Source organism: Pseudopipra pipra, chromosome W (genome assembly GCF_036250125.1).
Source record: "Pseudopipra pipra isolate bDixPip1 chromosome W, bDixPip1.hap1, whole genome shotgun sequence".
Lineage (NCBI taxonomy): Eukaryota > Metazoa > Chordata > Aves > Passeriformes > Pipridae > Pseudopipra > Pseudopipra pipra.
Window position 1 is genome coordinate 2639166 of NC_087580.1, and position 20208 is coordinate 2659373.

Genomic DNA, 20208 nt, shown 5'->3' on the forward strand with positions numbered 1-20208 from the left:
ATAAGATGCTCAGAATAGTAATTGTTTTTCTTTCCTTTCTGTTTCAGAAAAGACAAGTGCAAAGACCTTTCCAGGTATAGGACTTTTTTTTTCCACTCCATCTGATCTCATCCTCATTTATGCCTTGTTTTTTAATCAGCATATTGAAAATTTAGTCTCAGTTACAATGGCCATCCTAAGTCATCAAATTAAGCAGCAAATATTTCAAAAAGTGCCTCTGAAAATATTCTTCCATCAAACAGGGATGATGGAAGCCTTTCACTAAAATGCTTCATTGATTAAGAAAATATGTAGAACGTAAGTGTTTATTTGATTATTTTTTATAATATAGTCTGTGTGGTTTATGTACCTAGTTTGTTTTCCAGTGCTCTTATATAAAAGATGGACACCTGTTAATCAACAGTTTCACATTAAAAAAAACACCAAACCTGTTTGAAATATCTAAAAAAAAATATTCTTCACAGATAATAGTCCTTTCAGTTCATTCTTATAATACTTTTTAAATTAACCTTTAAAAACTTATTACAAATTAATTGCTCAGAGATAAAAATCCTCTATTGAAATATTACAAAATGTTTCAATACATTACAGTGAAATAAAAAGAAAGAATAGAGACCGGATGGGTTAAGAGTCTTTATAAGATATGAATCAGCAGTAAGTGAGCCAGTTGGTAGAAATATTGGCTATGTCTACAGAAGTACTCCTTCTTTGTTTACAAAGGTCTGGTGAACAATTTGAACTAACTTGGAAGTTGTGTGTTCACCTTTGCCAAGTCCACTTCTGCACTGCTCACTGGCTGCTAATATTCCAAATAAACAGGGACAACACTAAGAAATACATAACCTCTCAAATAGCACTAGAGGCTTAATGGATCTGAGACCTCAGCAAGGCTTAAGGAAAGGGTTTATTCCCACATTTGAGTAGCCTTCATTTATACAGATTTGAAACACTGTTACAAGTTGGATATTGCTATTTTGTTTTCTCGCATTCCAAACTTGCGGTCTTCTCACCCTACATTCTCCTTACATTCCTAAGTAATTCAAGTATTCATTTCTTTCAAAGAATGTCCTTTTACCTTAAAAAGGAAATTAAGAAAAATCATTGTATTAGTATCAGATTTAGGGTTTTTTCTTGTCACTTGTACAAAAGGTACATTGAAACATCATCATCAGGTAGAAAATATTATTTTACAGTCATTATAGAATAATGTAAATGCCACATAACTTAAGAGATGTGCTTACAGATTCAAAAGATTCTGACAAAAACTGATGAAAACAGACAAGAAAACTACAGTTAACTGCATTTTAATCAACTGATGCCTTGTGAAACTAAAGAAAAACAGGTAACAATTTTAGGAAGCAAGACAAGCATCATGTAAGTTTGATGAATCAGAAACCTTTTTTTAAAAGTATAGTATTAAAAGAAAGTTAGCATCCAATTAAATATAATAATTAACATGCTGAGCCAAATTAAGTTTCACGTTTTGCTGAGTTCAGTTTAAAAGGTTAAACATACTTTGGAGTGCAATGCATTTTAAAAACTGAAAGCTGTTTTCCGCACAAGAAGAGCCTGAGAAACAAGTTGGAAACAGAATTAACAAACTAAAGTGAAGGATTCTTAGATGAGAACCTTAGTGAAAAAAATCCATCTATTAAGCTCTTAAAATACTTTTTGCAGATCAGAAAGTGGACACAGTTAAAAGTTTTCTTCGTAACTTCAAAAATTTCCAGTCAGAACAGCAAGGATGAAGAAAAACTAAGCCAAGTTGCCATGTACATAAATTTAAGGAACTTGCATCAAAGAGGCTGTTTTGAATCCGGCTTTATGGAATTCCTTTCACAAGCAGATGACATTTTACAGTCTGTAACAAAGTACGCTAGTTCTTGTTAATATCCATAAAATATAAAAGCTGCTAAATAGCTTATATCATTCTATCAAAAATGATTCACAAGTACAAGAATTTGTTCCTTACGAATCCTGAGCCTTTTTCCAGCACAGATCTTGAAATATGAATGTGAAAATTCAAAAACCCATAAACAGTTCTTGCATGTTATAACTCCACTACTAATCTGACATATCCATGACACTAAATAAAAAATTTTTTGTCAAATTTCTTAACAGCTAATGTATCAAAATAAGGATATCAATAAAATAACATGTTATACTACATTCAGACATATATCAAGTCTCTCAAATCCAATTATTCCATGAAATAGAGTATAATTAAATTTATACAGATGTGCCAGCTGCCCTTTGACCTTCTCATGCTTCACTCACATCTTGGAATTGGTTTAACATTCTGATAGAAGAGAAGAAATCAGTACCAGCATTCTTATCAGTAATCAATCAATTCTGTGAAATGTATTTGACACAGATTTTACTAATGAGCATACCAAACAACACAGTAGCAGATAGTTAGACTCTGCAGAAACTTCAAATGATGAGGTGTAAACACTCCTTTTCCTTCTTGCATGTCTAAATCTCATTCTTTCTAAGATCAGAACTGTATCAGAGACAGTGGAATGGCAAGAAGGATAGGAATGTGCATGCAAATCCTGAAGAACACTAATTTCAGAGAAATAATCTCTTTTTGGGATAGAATTTCCTCACATACATTCTAACACTGGATATCACAAAGCAGTGATACTGCTCAAATCATTTGGCAAACTGCCTCACAGCTAAACAATTCCATCACTTCCCTTCCAAAGGCTACAAAAGGTAGCAAGAATCCAGACACTTAAGAGAGGAATGCCCAAATTCCCAAAGATGCATAATTAGATACCACAGAAAAAAAGGTATTGGATCACAGGATATTTCAAATTGACTCTTCAGGAAACCTTGAACCACAGGATGTATGAACAGAGGCAAAGTAAACTGTAAAGTGGTACGTATATTCTATAGAACTCTCCCTTTCTGTCAGGCAGCCCACTTGTCATTTATCTAGCAAAAATATCCCCCAGGTGGTCTCAAACAAAACAGTAGTGAGTATACTACTCTGAGAATCTGGTTCAGAAAGCGTAGTATGTCCACTCATTAGACATTCCCTGTTAGTGGCAAAGAGACAGCCAGATAGTAGAATAATTTTAATTTGGAAGGCACCTACAGAAATTAGCTAGTTCAACCCCCTGCTCAAAGCATGTCGAATAATTCAGTTGCTCAGGGCAATGTCCAGTTGAGTCTTGAACCCTTCCAAGAATGGAAATTCCACAAAATCACACAGTAATCTGTTCTTGGATTCCTGGGTAATCTGTTCCTGGTTTTGACCGCTCTCAATGTAATTATTTTTTCCTGATATCTAATCAGAATTCCCCATGTACCAACTTGAGTCTGTTACTTCTCAGTCTATTGCTTTGCACCTCTGATAAAAGTCAAGCTCCTCTCTTTCTGTGTCTTCCAAGCAAGCATACAGAAACTGCAATGACTGGAGGAATTTGTTGATAAACTGACTTTCATCTGAAGGAATGTGCTGTATTGCAAGGCCCAAGAAGTGAAGTTTGGCATAAGGCTTTGTGAATATACACATCACAGCATGTTTCAGATAAACAGTGATAATTTCATTACATAGTGGGTTGTCAAGCTGTCAGTGGTTGAAGCAAAGCTGATGGTGCAATGAACCTGTCTGACAAAATATAGACCGTCACAGAATGAGTGTGATTTCTCTCATGAGATCCATGGACTGTTTGGGAATGAAATGCAACTACTTGACATGAACAAGATGACTGAGACCGTTAACGAGAAACATCTTACATTTGGCGAGGGGGGGAGGTGGTGCTGGAAGAACAAGAGAACCTCAACAAATGCCACACTAAGGGAACAAAGACATTCACCTCATTCCTCTCTAGTGAAGGTAGCCTGGAACTATTGCCAAAATCTTAGTAAATACACAGTCATAGTGTCTCCAACATTGCATGATTTTATAGCTACAGGGATTAGGTGTTCAGTAGTTTAAAAAATACCAATCAGCCTCTCTCCAGAACTGCTGGTGGCATGTTGATTGGGATTGTCATCCTGAAATTGGACTTCCTCAACTAATATATCTGCATAGTCAAAATCAGTAGGTTTCCCCTTGGAGCAAGAAAGTAGCTAAGTCTAAATCCTTTTCACCAAAAGGTTGGTGACACCAACTATCCATGGTTATGTTGCCCTGAGCTCCACAGTGTGTAGACAGAAGAACATCAGTTTTTATTCTAAGCCCTTTTCCTTTTCATAGGCCATTCTCATGAAGTTGTAAATCATTGAGGCAGAAAAAAATAAGGTGAACATGGTAAGGTTGCAACAATAAAAATAGAAACTTCCGCATAAATAAGTCAATTGCTTCTGTGCCAGTTTTTAAATCATCACAAATAGGTTATATTAAGAATAATCACAATAGAGAGAGTCAGAAAGTTACCCTGTAATATGGTAATAGAAAGTAACAAATTAAAATTAAAGTAAAGCATTCTACAGGTAAATGTAAAAAGTACAACCAGGAAAACAGATACAATCAATTCTTTTACCTGTTTCTCTGTGAGAATGACTCTGCCTAAGAGTTGATTTTCAAGACCTTTCATCGTCACAGTAAAGTCAATTATGGAGGTTCGAGCACTGATTTCAGGAGAGTAACACGGATTTGACAGTTTTGTAGTAATGTAAAGTCTGAAGCCATCCATAACTTCTACTTCCTTATCACCAACTTTCACCTTAAGAAAAGTATTAAAAAGAAGTCTTGAGATATCAAGAACCAGTACACACTCTTTCAGATACTTCATATAGGAAAAAGGGCTACATTTTTTTGTTTAAAGGCATAAAAATACAGTTTTAAATTATACAACTGATGCAAACAATTTGCTGAGAATACCTATGGACCACTTAAAGTAGCCCATTCACAGATTATTTCATTTTTTTTGAATTGTCATAAGGAAAAGGATAAGGAACTCTATACACTAAATATATTGAGCATTTGTAATCTTAAACTCTACTTTTTTATTTTTTTTTGTATTAGCATTAATCAAATTTAAATTACTTTACTTTTTCATAGTCCTATATTTAGTAGGCGTTATTTTGTTAAGGGCAAAGGTGGGGGGAGGGAAGGAAAGGGGCATTTCCACTTGTTTGCTCATTTGTTTTATTTTTACCTTGTTAGCTGAACCTGTTTTAATGATGTTTCTTTCCAAAACATTATCCAGTGCTGGGTCAAGCTCTTCTCCAACATCTTCTACTAAGAGAGGCCTTCCCAAAGAAAGGCTGTCTTCTAAATGATTTCTAAAATACTTGTGATTCAAAGAAGTGATCTAAAAATATAAAAAGAGATCTATATATTATGATATGACTAGTTAACGAGCTTTATGGTTTTTTAATATTTATAAATTATTTCATTTTGTTTAAATTACTGCAAAAAACAATGGTCTGATGAGTAGACTAGTATTAAGGTGAGAATTGTGACCACAAGAAAAGGTAGCATCAAATTACCATATTCTCTCTCAGATCTCATAGAACTAAACTTCTATTTTGCAACTGCAAAAGTAGAAGCAAAGCAGCACTGAACATTTGCAGTTTTTACATCCTGTGAGTGCAACTACTCAAGAATTTCACAGTAGAAATTCACAGGGACCTTTTAGCACCTTCCATTTTATCCTGGATAACATCCCCAAGTCAAACTGCAGCAGGGTCAATTCCAAGACCAGGGCTCTTCTGGTTTGTTTTTTTTTCTCCTTGAAAATTAGGTGGTTACATCGGACAAGACCTTAAACATTCTTTGCTTTAAAATGTAGTCCTCAGTATAACCATGATTAATTTTTAACACATGCACAAAGCACAAAGCACATTCAGCTTAGATTTTAAAAACGCTGTAAAACAAACTAATAATAATTTTTAACATAACTAGCTAGGCATCCATTAAAGGGTTCCACACCAAGATAAAAATCAACATTAAACTGGTAGAAATACTTTCAGAGCCACTCTATTATCACCCCTCAAGTTCCTCTTTATGGTTTTCAGGCATCTTTTTTTCAAGGTGATTTATTGGTGTAATGATAATTGTAGAAAGTAAGGACTTTCTTTCTCATACTTTCATGTTTGCATTGAATTGGTGTTTCTTGCCTTAGACTGTACATTGTGGTACTACTGTCTTCCCTGTATACTTGCAGAATACTTAGCACCTGACCTCCATACTAAGACAACAGAAATTAAAAATAATTTCTGATTAAAAGGTGATAAAAATATCATGCTATGAACCTTGATTTTAAACATTTAGATGAAATTGTAATAATGAACTAGTTGATGTTTTTTTCCTAACATTTACAGTATTCTGCAAACATATTTATTTACCAGACATTGCCCATCCAGCCAATTACCCACAGTTTATGTTTCATTAAAATAAATTCATTAAACAAATGGAGTCACTGGTGCTAACAGGCTTCAAATGTACACTTTCATATCTAGTCAAATTTCAAATGTAACAAAATATATCTGAGATGTCCTTTATATCCAGACTAGACATTTTATGTAAACGGCATTTGCTAAGCATTATGTGAATCACTGAATTGTAATATTTTGTAAGCTAAGAGTTTCTAGGGATTATGAAAGTGTGGGAGCCCAAACCCAGCTTTCAGCAAAGGAAAACAAGGGCTGACAAAAACCTCGTGATCTGAAAGAGCTGGACCCTTCTCACAAGACCTGTTAAAGTTCTACCTCATGGATCAAGCTTGGCTCCAGCAGAAATCAGAAAGGACTTTTGAGATGATTGTATCAAACCATGTCTAAACCCCTGTAATCCCTCTGTCCCCCATGTAATCCTACTAGAAGAAAAATTAACTATTTGGAAATTGCAGTAAAAATTTGTGTAACTCCCCAATTAACATAGGTTATCCCCTTCATTAACATACAGCCCCAGATGCCTTTAAAATAGTGTTCTCGTGTTCAATAAACTATTCCAGTTTCCCCATACTGGGATCGTGTCTAGTTTTTATTTTTCAGACCGCCACTAATGTCGCCACAACCGTGGGGCTGAGAACCTTCTAACATTTAGAAGATTCGTCAGCCATCGGCTGGCTGGACCAAGGGAAGCAGCACTCCTTGTGTTTCGGTGGTGTGTGCGTAGTCAGAACTGAAAGAAGACGGAAGCCGTGCACGGAAACTTGTCCTCAGCAGGCGGGAACTGCTGAGTGAGCTGACTACGAACTCCGGATTGGGTAATTATTTTAAAGACTTTGTAACAATAAGTAGGGTACAATGGGGTCAAACGTATCAACTGAGCAAAATCATGCTTATTTAATCCTGCAAAAAGTGCTAAAGCAGCACGGAAAAACACTGGACGAATCGTCCTTACAAAGCTTGTTGCTCTGGGCTCAACATAACTTTGCAGAACTGAATGTAACTAACTTTTTAGACGATGCTTTATGGGACAGAGTGGGGGTGCGATTGTGGGAAGAGGCAACGCAGGGAAATGAAAAAGCTACAAAAGTTTTAAAGCCATGGAGAATTTTATACGAGACCCTGAGAGACCCGCGCCGGCGGAAGCAGCAGCGGGACCCGAGCGGGAACCGCTCAGAAGGCAGGAAGGACCCGGAACCCGGAACCGAAAGAGGCACCGGGAAAAACAAACACAAGCAGCGCACGAGGTGTGCAAAAACCGGGGCTATGGAGCGTGAGCGGAGGAGAGGATCCCACAGAATCCCCGGGGGGCTCCGGGAAAGGTCCGAGGGAGGAAAGAGCCCCAGCGGGACCGTCGGCGAAGGAGGGAGCGAGCGGAAGCCCAGCGGCAGCAGCACGAGACAAACCCGGGAACAGAGGGACCCCAGGGAGTGGGGCAGACACAAAGCTGCCGACTTTAGCAGTAGTCAAAGCAAAGCAGCAAAAAACCCCTTCCTTGGTTTTTTTTCCTTTTTCTTTGCAGCCTAAACTAAGAACTGGTCTTTTTTTGGAAACCCTTTTGTTTATTAACCTAACTATTTCAGTTTCACAGTCTGAGTAAGGCGAACAAAACGCTACCAATGGAGAGACTGTCCCCCTGCGCAAAAACAAACAAACAAAAGGAAAAAGGGGGGGGAAGCGAGGGAAGCAAAGACCCTTTGCTGCATGAAGACACCCTTCCGTAACTAATAGCCAAATTGTTTTAAATGTATGCATAGCTGTATTTTTGAAAATTTTAAAGTTTTCACAATAACAATTTTCCTTAAGTCCAAAAGCCAAATTAACACAGAAAGACATATATTTGCCTTAAAAATAGAAGAAGTATATATTTTATCCTTGAACTATAGGAATGTTTATATATATTTGAAATTTAAATTGAACATGAAGTAAAATATGCTTATGTTTTTACAGGTTATACTATCATAAAAAACAGAAAACATATATTACTAATCTAAGGGTGAGAAACAAAAAACGCCAATTTCTCAGTTCATAACCAAAAGACACTGTAAAATGAAACCCAAAAGTATGTTTGTATGATGTTTGTTCGATGGCCATCGAGTATGAATGTGTGAATGTACGCATGCGTGTGAAAATACAATAATTAATATGTTCTGATTTATACACAAATGCATATTACCTCACATATGCACAAATACCCTTAGATGAAGAAAACATATCACCCTGAGTTGAATAGAATTTCATTTGCAGAAATGTTTTAAGTTAAATAAAAGTTTTCAAAAACAAACACTAAAAAACACTTTCAGGTAAAAGTCAGGAGCACACGAACCCTGAAGTCATCAAGTTATTAAGTTTGGTTCAAAATCAATTGCTTATAAGTCAATAGAATCTTTAGAGGATAGCTTAAAAAAGATTTTATAAGAGTAATTTCTAATAAGAAATAATAGAAATAAGTTAAGTTGTTTAAACAAGTTTTATATTAATCCAGAGTTATTTAGTTTAGCATTGTTGGGAATTTTTCCTTCTTGCATTTTGTTCCTTGTTTACTTTTCTATATCCAAAAGTATCTAATAGTCTTTCTGGTTGGTTTAATGTTCTTAATGTTAGTGCTAAGTTTAAGAAAACAATTTATGTAGCAACATGCAGAATGCCTTAAAACAGCTCGGATTCCTTCACATGCCTTTATAATGCCAAACCTTGTGGCCAAAACTATTCTGACACGCCTTTGCATAATCATACTTTCCATCTCAGGTATATAAAAGGCTGTACATTGCCTTGAAAAAGGAGCCTCCTTGCTAACATTAATTTCACTTGTGGTATTAAAAGTAAGACTGCAATGTTTCTTGTTAGATCCATTTAAGAATACATTTGCTTCTAAAATGCAGCTATAGAATTTGTTATTACTCACTCTGAACTAATGCATCAAAGCATTGATAAGTTGAAGAAAAAAATAGTAATCAAAACTTAGATTACATGTTTAGTTAGCATGATAAATTTAATACTCTAGTTAAAGAAAACATTTATAGTAATATTTGTATTCCCTTGTGTTTTGTCTTGCATTAGCAAACGTTTGATCAAAGTTTTTTCCGAGTTTTTTGTTTTTTAGAAAAATAAAAAAAAAAAAAAAAGGGGCAGATGTGGGAGCCCAAACCCAGCTTTCAGCAAAGGAAAACAAGGGCTGACAAAAACCTCGTGATCTGAAAGAGCTGGACCCTTCTCACAAGACCTGTTAAAGTTCTACCTCATGGATCAAGCTTGGCTCCAGCAGAAATCAGAAAGGACTTTTGAGATGATTGTATCAAACCATGTCTAAACCCCTGTAATCCCTCTGTCCCCCATGTAATCCTACTAGAAGAAAAATTAACTATTTGGAAATTGCAGTAAAAATTTGTGTAACTCCCCAATTAACATAGGTTATCCCCTTCATTAACATACAGCCCCAGATGCCTTTAAAATAGTGTTCTCGTGTTCAATAAACTATTCCAGTTTCCCCATACTGGGATCGTGTCTAGTTTTTATTTTTCAGACCGCCACTTGAAAGCACCAGCATTTCTATTACCTGAAGTTCATTTCTGCCTTCCTTATTTTTAATCCAAATTTTACCCTGTGCCTGTGGATCAATTAATAAAGGATAACGAGATGCTTTAGTGACAATGATTCCATTCTGTATGGATAAGTCATCATTTGGCAATCCTTGCAGGTTCCATTCACTTATAGTTGGAACATCAGTCAACATTTCTATGAGGTTCAAGTTGTAACAAAAGGGTATTTTTCGGCTTCTCATTTCCTTTTCCCAGTCATGTAATAGCAGACTGCGGAACTCTTGGTTAAAAGGACCAGAATAGGACAGAAAAGCTGTAGCCAAGAGTACATCACCTTAAAGAGAAAAAGGAAAAAAAAAAAGGAAAGAAAAAAAAGCATTACAACTTTTCCAATTCAATTAATGAGTGAGTTGTTCCCTTCCCTAATTGTTACATGTTTTAGCTGGTAACTGAAGAACATACTTTGACCCCTAAAGAAGGCAAATCAGCCTTTTTCCCAACGTTCATTACATAACAAGAAAACACTACATTTTAGTAGATGTCATGTTTGCTTTATCCTTAGAATGCAACTTTAGGAATTAAGAGATGGGCATCTGGCAGCTTGCCAAGGTCAACCGAACACACCCCCCCCCCCCCCCCCCCCACTATTCCAAACACTACATCCTGCACAAGCGGGACATGGAAGAACAAACTTACTAATAAAATCCCATTGTTTCCTTGCACAATCATGAGAACAGGCTTCAATAATATTTTTGGGGGGAGAAACAACCCCTTTATTTATAAGTACTAATTCAACTAAATTAATTGTAAATCAATTACAAGTACTAATAATAAAAATTGCAACAGCGACATTATGAAGGTATTAAGTGTGACAGGTTTTAATCTTCTGTTCAGCTTCAAAATTTTCCCCCTAAAATTCATGACACACTAGGTTGGGGGGTTTTTGTACCTCTGAAGTAAGAATGCAAGATTCAAACTGGAGAAGATATGATACTTTTATACTGAGCCTTAATACTTTTTAGACATTTTCAAGTTATCTATAAAAAAACCTTGATGAGTTTGTGGGGAAGGTAACCCACATTTTTAATAAGTTAATACACATATACATATTATACCAGCAAATAAAATACAATCTAGCTACTGTAATACAACTTATATAAAAATATCTGATTTTTACAGCCTTTCAAGGCAAAAGTCAGAGAAGAAATTTCAACCCACAGTAAAGGACAAGATAAATTTCATTTATTGACCTAACTAATAAACTAATTATTTATTACAAAGTACTTTAGTTTACAAGTGCAAATTTATAAAATAAAAATTAACTTCTAAGAAACAGAAGTTTTATGAACATTAGTAGCTGCCATTAAATATATTGATTTCTACATATAAATGTCAGTGCCTGAATATCAGTCTTCCTCTCTTCCATGTGTATTCTCAGTTATACACATTTTATTGGCACTTGTTAATATATCACTCCCTTTGGACCCACAAACATCAGTCAGGTTAAAACATTGGTGTCCCAAATATGTTTCACTGCATTCACAAAGTCCATTATCTTTTTTTTTTAAAATATGAACTTTAGCCTCATATTGTATTTTTCACCTAACAGTGCTTTAGCAAGGGAATTAAAACAATTACCCTCATTTTAGCAACGAGGATCTAAACTACAAAGGAAATCTTTAAACTTCAAATGTTTTCAGTTTCACTAACCATTTAAACTCAAGGAACTCACAAGTTCAAAGGCGTGGACGCAAACTTACCAACTAGCCTCTTGGTTTGCGCAGCAAACTCTTTACTCTGTTCTGTCCACCTCTCTTTTTCACCTGCTAAGCCACTTATAAGACTTGAGGCAGTTTGCATTTTATGTCGGCAACGCTCAGCATCTTCCAGCAAAGTCTAGAGAAAACCATACACCAAGAAAAATGGTTTACAGTCATGTATCTGATAGGCCAGAAGGATCTCTATATCTAATAAAAACAGTCAATAAACGACAGCTTAAAAATATATTCTCAAACATTTATATCACCATGCAGAGAAGGAGGGAAAGTCAGATAGAAAAAATATATCAGGACAAATTATCAACATCTGTCAGAAACAAGATTCAACTTCTGAATATTTCTGTTCTTAACTTTCATTTTGGCCTAGCTGTTAAATAATATGTAAAATTCCTGATACCTATTAATTCTGGGGTATTATACCCAGAATTTCAAATTATACACAAATATACCTTTTCAGGAGGTAGGAGGGAAGAGGGGAGATGATTAGTGGCAAAAGAGAGAGGTAGGAATCAAAGAGACAGTATCCAAAAAATACCTCTCTCTTATCTGCTGTCCATCAACATCCTATTCAAGGAATAACAGTGAAATTGAAAGAATGTATTAAGTATTCCTTAAAATAAGGGTAGAAACTACTTTTCTGTGAAGAGCAATTCACCTGTTTTTCTCTCATTGCAGTCTCATACTCTGCCTGCACAATATCTAATTCTTCTTGCTTGGCTCCCAGTTCTTCTTGAGCTTTCTGCAGATCCAGCATAGCAGTGTTTAGGCGATTCTCCTGAATTGCTAAATTAGCCTATGGAGCATACAAGCATAAAAGTGTATTCACACATAGAGAATGCCAAAGCTCTTGTTATAATGTATTTCAAAAAGTTTTCCTGTACTGCATTTCCAAATAAAATTCTTCTTTAGAGATTTTATCATTCAGCAAAACTTATTATTTGAATTTTACAACATGCTAACTTCCTATTGCAGATAGCTGCAGTTAAGCAACTGGTTTAACAACAATTATAAAAAAATAATTAAAAAAATTTCTGGGAATACCAGTCATTCTTCATCTGACACAAAAGTTAGTCTGACCTAGCTTGCAGAAGAGACTGACGCCACTAGAAGCCTATTCGATATCTTCAACCAATATGCTTTGTCTAACTACAAATCTTACTTCCCTCTTGGTCTTTGCTATTGTAAATACAAGCTATTCTGTGTTAGAATCATGCTTGACCATGTTCTTCCTGACTTTCATTCTAAATATTTGGGCCTGTTTTTCTCTAAATAACACTGATGAACAGTCTCTGTACAGTCTGCTTATGAACTGAGATCTGGAACATTAAAAGAACCAGATCGAGGGGTTTTTTTCCTACTTAATCCCTAATTAAAGTAAAGCAACTGCAGTATTGAATTTAACAAGATGACAAATGTTTCAACCCCATTCAGAAGGTGTCCAGAAGCATAAAACTGCACAATCTCTTTCATAGTTTTGACGACTTAAAAGTGCAAGTACATTTAAAATAGATTTTATTGCAGAATTCCAATGTTCAAGAGAATCATTTCCTAGAGAGACAAGCACCAGCTCAAATAAAGCAGATGGCATTTCCAGCAGATTAAATTCTCAAGTGCAAACAGGTGGGAGGAGAAGGAGAAAAGAGTGTTTGTGAGTGACTAACAGACGTACCTTTAAGGGTAATACTTCTCTGTTGATGGAAAAAAATACAGCCATAGCTTTGGTCCATGAGCAAAGGCCAGCAACATTCCCACATACTCTCTTAGCTGTCTCAATGTTGTAGTCCGCCATTTCAAAATAAGGGCTCAAAAGTTCTACCACTTCTTCATTAATTGTGTCCTTTGGAAATTGCTAAAGAAAAATTTAAAGAGTGTAATGCATATAATGTATGTGTGGAACACACAGAACACTATGAAGATCATAAGTGTTACTGACACAACTAATACGAAGGTCTTTGTCTCATGCATCTTTGAGAACTTTACAAAGTCATTCAACTCTGTTCTATATTCTTACAAAATGGAAAAGTTTGCCTTCATTTATGATCTTTGCTATCTTACACTCACTATTACCATTACACAGCTAATTGTTGATATAAAATATCACTAATATCCTGCTGGAAGTTTCCTTTTGCTTAAGACAGAATAAGTGCCTTAGCAATCTTCAAAAAGAAAAGGAAATGCTTAGCTCTGGTTCATAAACATACATTCCACAAAACAGCCAGCTATCTTATCCTTAAATTACTTTATCTCATTAGTGGAATGTACTTCAATTTAAAGAATTTATTTTGACTCGCTCTTTTCTCCAAAAAACATATTTTCCATTTTTCCTTCTCAAAAGCTCTCAGTTTTCTCCCTCAAATTTATTTGCAAGGTATAATGAAAGTCTATTATTGACGAACTTGAAAAATAGCTATTCCCTGAAGCACAAACAGGTTTAGTTATGCACAAGCAAAATGAAAGGTTGAAGCCCTTCAGTAAATCAAAAATCCTTACAAGTAAATGCAATGTGAATATTACATAAATAACATCTATGGCACTACCAACCATACAAAGCTGGTCAAGCCTGATTTCCCACTAGATCAATGACAGATTAAGGAAACTCAAAAAGCAGAAATCAGTGATGATAACATCCAGTGGGGTAGGACAAGGTACCATTTATTCCAACTAGATGAACTGTAATATTATTAGTTTAAGTTATGAAAATGGATTTGTTTAGTAGTTTCTCTTTCCATTTTCCTAGACCCATGCTATGGACATGAAACCCCCAAAATTTAAAAAATTCTGGTTGCGTTCACCCTAATAATCAACTATTCTTTTGCAAGCCAGTGCAGAAGTTGTAATGTTGAAAATTAATGAAAAGTTAGATAAGAGAAAAAAAGATATTTTCTATCAGCTTTACTGAAACAGATAAGTAATGGCTATTCAAACTAAATGCTTAAAGCTTTGAATCATTTGTCATTGGAAGTAATTTCATTGCCTTATTTAGGAAAAACTACAATTGACTTATGACACGACTTTGCCAGAAGGATTCAAATTTATTTCATTATGACATACTTATTTTTAAGCCCTTAACATTTCAGATCTATTGTGTGTGTGATTTCCCTTGCACATTTGTTCTCCTATGAACACCAGAGAAAACACTGTCCCTTATTTTCCTATATTAGAAAAAAGTATATGAAAAAGAAGGTTGCACAAGCACCTGTAGGTTCTGCAAGAAGTTCCCTGCTGTCATAAGTTTCAGAGATTCTTGCCACGATGGGACAGTACAGCGTTTTTCCTGATCAATTTTCACACTGTTCACTTTACGCTGGAAGAGCAGTAACACACAGTCCATGATACGCATGATGAGGTGGGGAGGTCGTCCCAGTGTGCGCACAGTGGCAATATCTGTAGGTTTTATTGTCTGTGAATTTAAAACAAAAGGTAAAGCAATTACTGTTATTGTTTATTCAGTAAGACAGAGCACAAGCTCACCAACAGTATTAATCCATGGGAGAAAAATAATTACTTATACTTATATTTACTTTTACCTCTAAAAAGCATGAAGCTAGGACTCTCCAACCAGATTTTCCCTACTAACTCCTATCAACTACTAGGAAACCTCAGCACAGCAGCACCTAATAACCTAAAACTACCATGTATGGTTTGGACAAAGTGAAGAGCAAAACAGAAACATCTTGACATTTTACCAATTTTTTTTCAAATGTATACATATTGACCAGGAACTGAGTCTAGAAAGGAAAATACATTCTGTTGACATCTAGCAAATGAAGGTGAATTAAGGAAACCAGTGAGAAGGCCTGATATATGTATAGATTTTCACCTTCTGATCCATCTTACTGGGAACACTCCTGGTGTAGAAGCAGGCCTGTGAGAAAAATACATTATAATAATGTATGAAAACCTAGGCCCTACTAATTAAGGACAAGTAAGCCTAGGGTGCAAGTCTAATACTGTAACTCACAACCCTACTGTAGTCACGATTCAGAAAGGATTATGAGACAAGTCTACTGAAGGTGTCTTCTTAGAGAAGAATCAATTAGAGCAGTAGAGCTTAACTGCACCACATACAGAGCAAAAAACACTGAACAGTAGTAACTGCTGATGGGCAGACACACTCTAGAACAGGTACAACTCTGATTAGAAGCACTGCTTATCCACAGGCAGTTTAATCGGTTCAAGAACATTACAGTGGCAAACAGTAAGCAACAGGTTCTGACACCTTGCTTCTAGCCTAGCACACGCCTTACTGGGAATTCATGAAAGAAGATTTTAATTACTTGTGTCTATACTTCAGTAAAGGGATTGTAAATTATTGCAGATTATCCTCCTGATGGCCTTATGTTTCCCCTTATGTTTTGCTGCTCATTGGGTTCAGTGTGCACCAAATAATTCAGCAGAGTTTTTCCAGATATCTGCGTGGGAACTTTAACCAGTGTTTCTTAGTGACTGTTAGGAAATTCAGCCCAACCTTTTTTGCTAGCATCCAAATTGTGGCATTTAATTTCTATTTATTTATTTACTTACTTATAATTGTGCATTTATTTTTATTGCAGGGAAAAGTGCATCTAACTTTTATTGAACTTTGACAATTCTTACTCAAACTTTAAAAAAACTAATCTCATTATATGTTTAGAAATGCTTATAAGCTGTTCTGTACCTACCTGTCTCTTAGCATAGCATTTACCAATCCTAAAATATGTAAAAAATTGAGTGAAATAGCTAACCGCAATTTTTTTTTTTCCATCTGGGTAGTGACCTTTATATTTATCAAATATTTTAATAGGCTTTTGTCCAAACTACAAGCAGAATTCTACTATTGGAATCCCTAGATGGAAATTTGCAAACCTGTAATGATTATGAGATTCGTTTTTTGAAAGATGCAGACTCATACAGAGAATTTTCTTGCTTAAGGGAGTTTCTGAATGAATGAAAGAATGCATGCTGAGAACACATATATACATGCTGATAGGCTTGCTTTCACGATAGTTTGCCGTTCCCCTTTAGACACAAGTAAAGCAACTTATAGAAAATGCAAGAATTTCAAAATTAAGCCCAAATACCTTTGCCCATTGTGAAGTCTCACAATAATGCTAGTGTAGCTTTTTTTATAATTGGATTTTCATTTATTAGCACCCTACATTTCAAGAAGAGCAGTATTGTTTTGGTTCAGTAATTTTACTCAAAGTCAGAAAGTAAACTATAATAAGATGCAGGACCAAATACAGAACACTGGTGCTCTCTTTATACCTCAGACACTGACCAGTTAACATTGTTTGGGGCTTTTTCACTTGTCAGGATTCTTGGCCACCACTGGGTTAATTGTTTTGTTGTTGCTTTTTTAACCTTTTTCCTGTAGCTAAGTATCAGGATCTTAGGATCTGCTCTTATTCCACTCTTACCAGCTGTCATGTCATCAGCCAGCATTTTGACTTTTCCACTCTGCCCTTTAAGAATCAGTCAGAGATTGTTAAACATCTCTCCCTCAAAGTGGTCATACATTTAGAAGATCCATGAAAACTTTTCTATATTAGATTCTCATGGCATTCCTTCAAATCAGTCTTTAACCGTCACAACTGCTGGCAGCCTCTAAAGTGGAAAGGGAAACCTTCCAGTAAATCTACATAACAACTTTTATTTATTGTTTTGAGGTTTTTTTCTTCTGAGGTTTTTTCTTCATTCTTCTGTTTCTTGAGATACCAGGTCCCTGCTAGCCTCTGATAGGTATACTTCAAATTCCACTACTGCTGCTCACAGAAAAATGCCTTGAGGAACATTCTCATACAGTCAGCTGAACAGGCATTAAAAGAAAATATTACAAAAGATCAGCTAACATTAATCTTTGTTCATCTTAAAGATATGGACAAAGTGTTATCATTCTATTAGAAAAGCTTTACAAAAAGAGTATTTTGAAAGAAATGAAGTCCCATGGTGAATGCTAGAAATATTGGTAATGCCACAATTCGTAGGAAAAAATAATTATTTTTTTAAGACAAAAAATAGTGGACCAGCAAACCTATTCAAAATGCAATTTATTTGTGAAAACTTAAAATAGGAGGTTTAGATTTGGATGGAATTATAACTGGTTTTACATGGAAAGCACTTCTTCACTCTTTGCACACAAGCTGTTTAATAACAATATCGACATTCAGATACTGGTCTAATATCAACCTAAAACACATCATATATCAATTACAGTTTCAAATAAAAGTTAAAACTTGCCCTTGTCTGAAAATTGCTTATTTGCAGTTTGGTACTTGCGAAAAAAAGGAAAACAAAACTGAACCTAAACAGCCTCAAAATATGTATGTTTATTTGCATACATTTTCTGTCAAATGAAGAGCTATGCAATGCATCTGCAATCTTATATTTCAAAGACACCCGTCTTCTTAGTAGTAAAATAGTGTTATACATGGTCTAAATACTAACCTGTAAGGCTGCTTCTGCCTCTTCCAAAGCAGGCTTAGCAGCTTCTAACTTCTCTTCAGCAATGGCTTTGTCAACTGAGATACTGTCTACAATAGCTTGAGCTTTGTCTTTCACTTTCTGAACTTCACCCTTCACGTTCTCAGCAGCCTGTGCTTTTACTGTAACTTCTTTCAATACCTAGAATGTGAGTAAACCCATATGCCAAATATTAAAAAAAAACCTAGTTAAAAGAATGTATTAATTTTTCTTGTAAAATTGTATCAGGTCAATTCCAAAACCAGAAAAATCAAACAAGATAACTTTCTCAAAGATCCCTTTTTTCCAACACTTCACTTTACTTGACGGATCTTTTCAAAATAGAAGAAATAAAAGGAGAAAAAAAAAATCAAACAGCAGTACATTTTGAAGGCTGTACATACCATGTCAGCTTTTTCATTGGCAATTTGAAGTTCCTTTTCTTTTATCTCCAGCTCTCTGCTTAGAGCAGCCACTGACTCAGAGGCCTCTTTCAGTTTTTCCAGTCCAGTATTTATTCTGGAGTTAAAAAACAAAATGAGAAGCACCTAAATCCCTATATAATTGACACTCCATTTTCCAAATTATTCCATCTATAGAATGAATCGCATCAATCTGAATGAACAGTAGCAAAAGATGTTTTACACCAAAAATAAAAGTTGGACAGGAACTTTCACAAAAGTACCTAGTGTCTTCAGAATCAATAAAGTGAACAATAAAGTACATGAATAGTCTGTAGCTTGAAATTTTACTGTATGTCTTTATCATTGCATAAAAATCCTATATGTTGGTTCCATATATGTCCCTGTCCCTGTTGAGCTCCAAGCTGACACTCAAAGGACTGAGTTCTATACAACAGAAAGCATTTTCACTAAAATTCTGAGAACTATATCAAATTGCTATTTCTTCTTTGAAGAGGATACTGAAAAGAAACCAAAACAACCAAACAAGAGTAACAGAAAAACAGTATTGCAATAAGACTTCTCTAATTGAGCACTAAAATGCCTCTTCAACAGTGCTTTTTTTCTATCAAAAAGTAAGTCTTCACTTGGGACTTTTCAGGCAAGTTTAAGTGGCCTCTACAGAGACTGCTATTGCAAAGGCTAAGCAGTACTTGGACAGCTGAACAAATACAGGTGAACAGACAAAGTTTAGCACCTGCCATACCATGCAACTAAGGTACAAAGGTTAAGTGACTCAAATTGGCATACACGAACTAACCTGGTACACGCAAAGGTAGAAAACAGGACCAGACCCCACTGTTTTACAAGTCTTCACTCATAAGGTAACTACAGATTTCTAACTCAAATTGATTTTGGAACCAAAGAATGTTTCAAAATGAAATAAATAGTCTTTCTTAAAGGTTTCCAGCTCTTTTTACAATCTTTCAAAATTGAGAAGACCATTTTTCTTAAGGGTGATACCAATTGATACAGTAAATGTTAATTTTACATTATAATTGAGTGTTTTTAACATGACGATATATCTGCAAATAGATCTCATTATTTTAATAAAGCACCTGAAAAGAGGAATGAGTGTATCAAAATCACTTTAATAATCTACAATTATTAAAAAAAACCCAAAAAACTCAGCAGTCTGAGTGAGGCCCTATGATCACAAAACCAAAACCACCAAAGGTATTTCTTATATGTTCATATCAGGAGGACACAACTGTTCAGTAAGAAAATAAAAGTTGCTCTCTGGTAAATTAAATGCTATTGTGAATATATTATAAAATTACATGTAGATCTTTGTTGACGGCTGGAGTTCAGGAACACACGCAGACGATCAATATGATCAGTGATGTCCAACTTATTATTTAACTGACTTAACTTTTATACAGTTTAGTTTCTCCCGGGTACATGCTTACAACAAGGTGATTGGATAGCTCAGTCTGCGCACGCATCTCACACCTTCAGTTCATTGGATCTGAAGCTCTGTCCATGCGGTCTGAGATCATTTTTGCCACCCAAAGTCCCTCCTATGGATCAGCCTTTAGGGTCTTTCTGAGATCCTACAGGTGTTTCTTTATATCTAGTTTTCCCACAACTTTCTACTATAAACATACTATTTTCTCATACCTTATAACTATGTGAGTT

At 35.3% G+C, this 20208-nt stretch overlaps 2 protein-coding genes across 4 annotated transcripts in view; both read right to left on the reverse strand.

Annotated features, from left to right (window-relative positions):
• LOC135405768 (class I histocompatibility antigen, F10 alpha chain-like) overlaps positions 1-20208 on the reverse strand; it is a 319745-nt gene that overhangs the window by 164045 nt on the left and 135492 nt on the right. The gene's annotated exons all lie outside the window — the stretch shown is intronic.
• LOC135405967 (dynein axonemal heavy chain 5-like) overlaps positions 1-20208 on the reverse strand; it is a 43732-nt gene that overhangs the window by 15862 nt on the left and 7662 nt on the right. The window contains exons 4-12 of the mRNA XM_064640479.1: positions 18514-18628; positions 18095-18271; positions 14865-15068; positions 13338-13517; positions 12324-12461; positions 11651-11786; positions 9908-10224; positions 5115-5270; positions 4497-4679 (exon numbers count right to left, since the gene is read on the reverse strand). Coding sequence (XP_064496549.1) covers positions 4497-4679; positions 5115-5270; positions 9908-10224; positions 11651-11786; positions 12324-12461; positions 13338-13517; positions 14865-15068; positions 18095-18271; positions 18514-18628 — 1606 coding nt within the window. The remainder of the gene's footprint in view (positions 1-4496; positions 4680-5114; positions 5271-9907; positions 10225-11650; positions 11787-12323; positions 12462-13337; positions 13518-14864; positions 15069-18094; positions 18272-18513; positions 18629-20208) is intronic.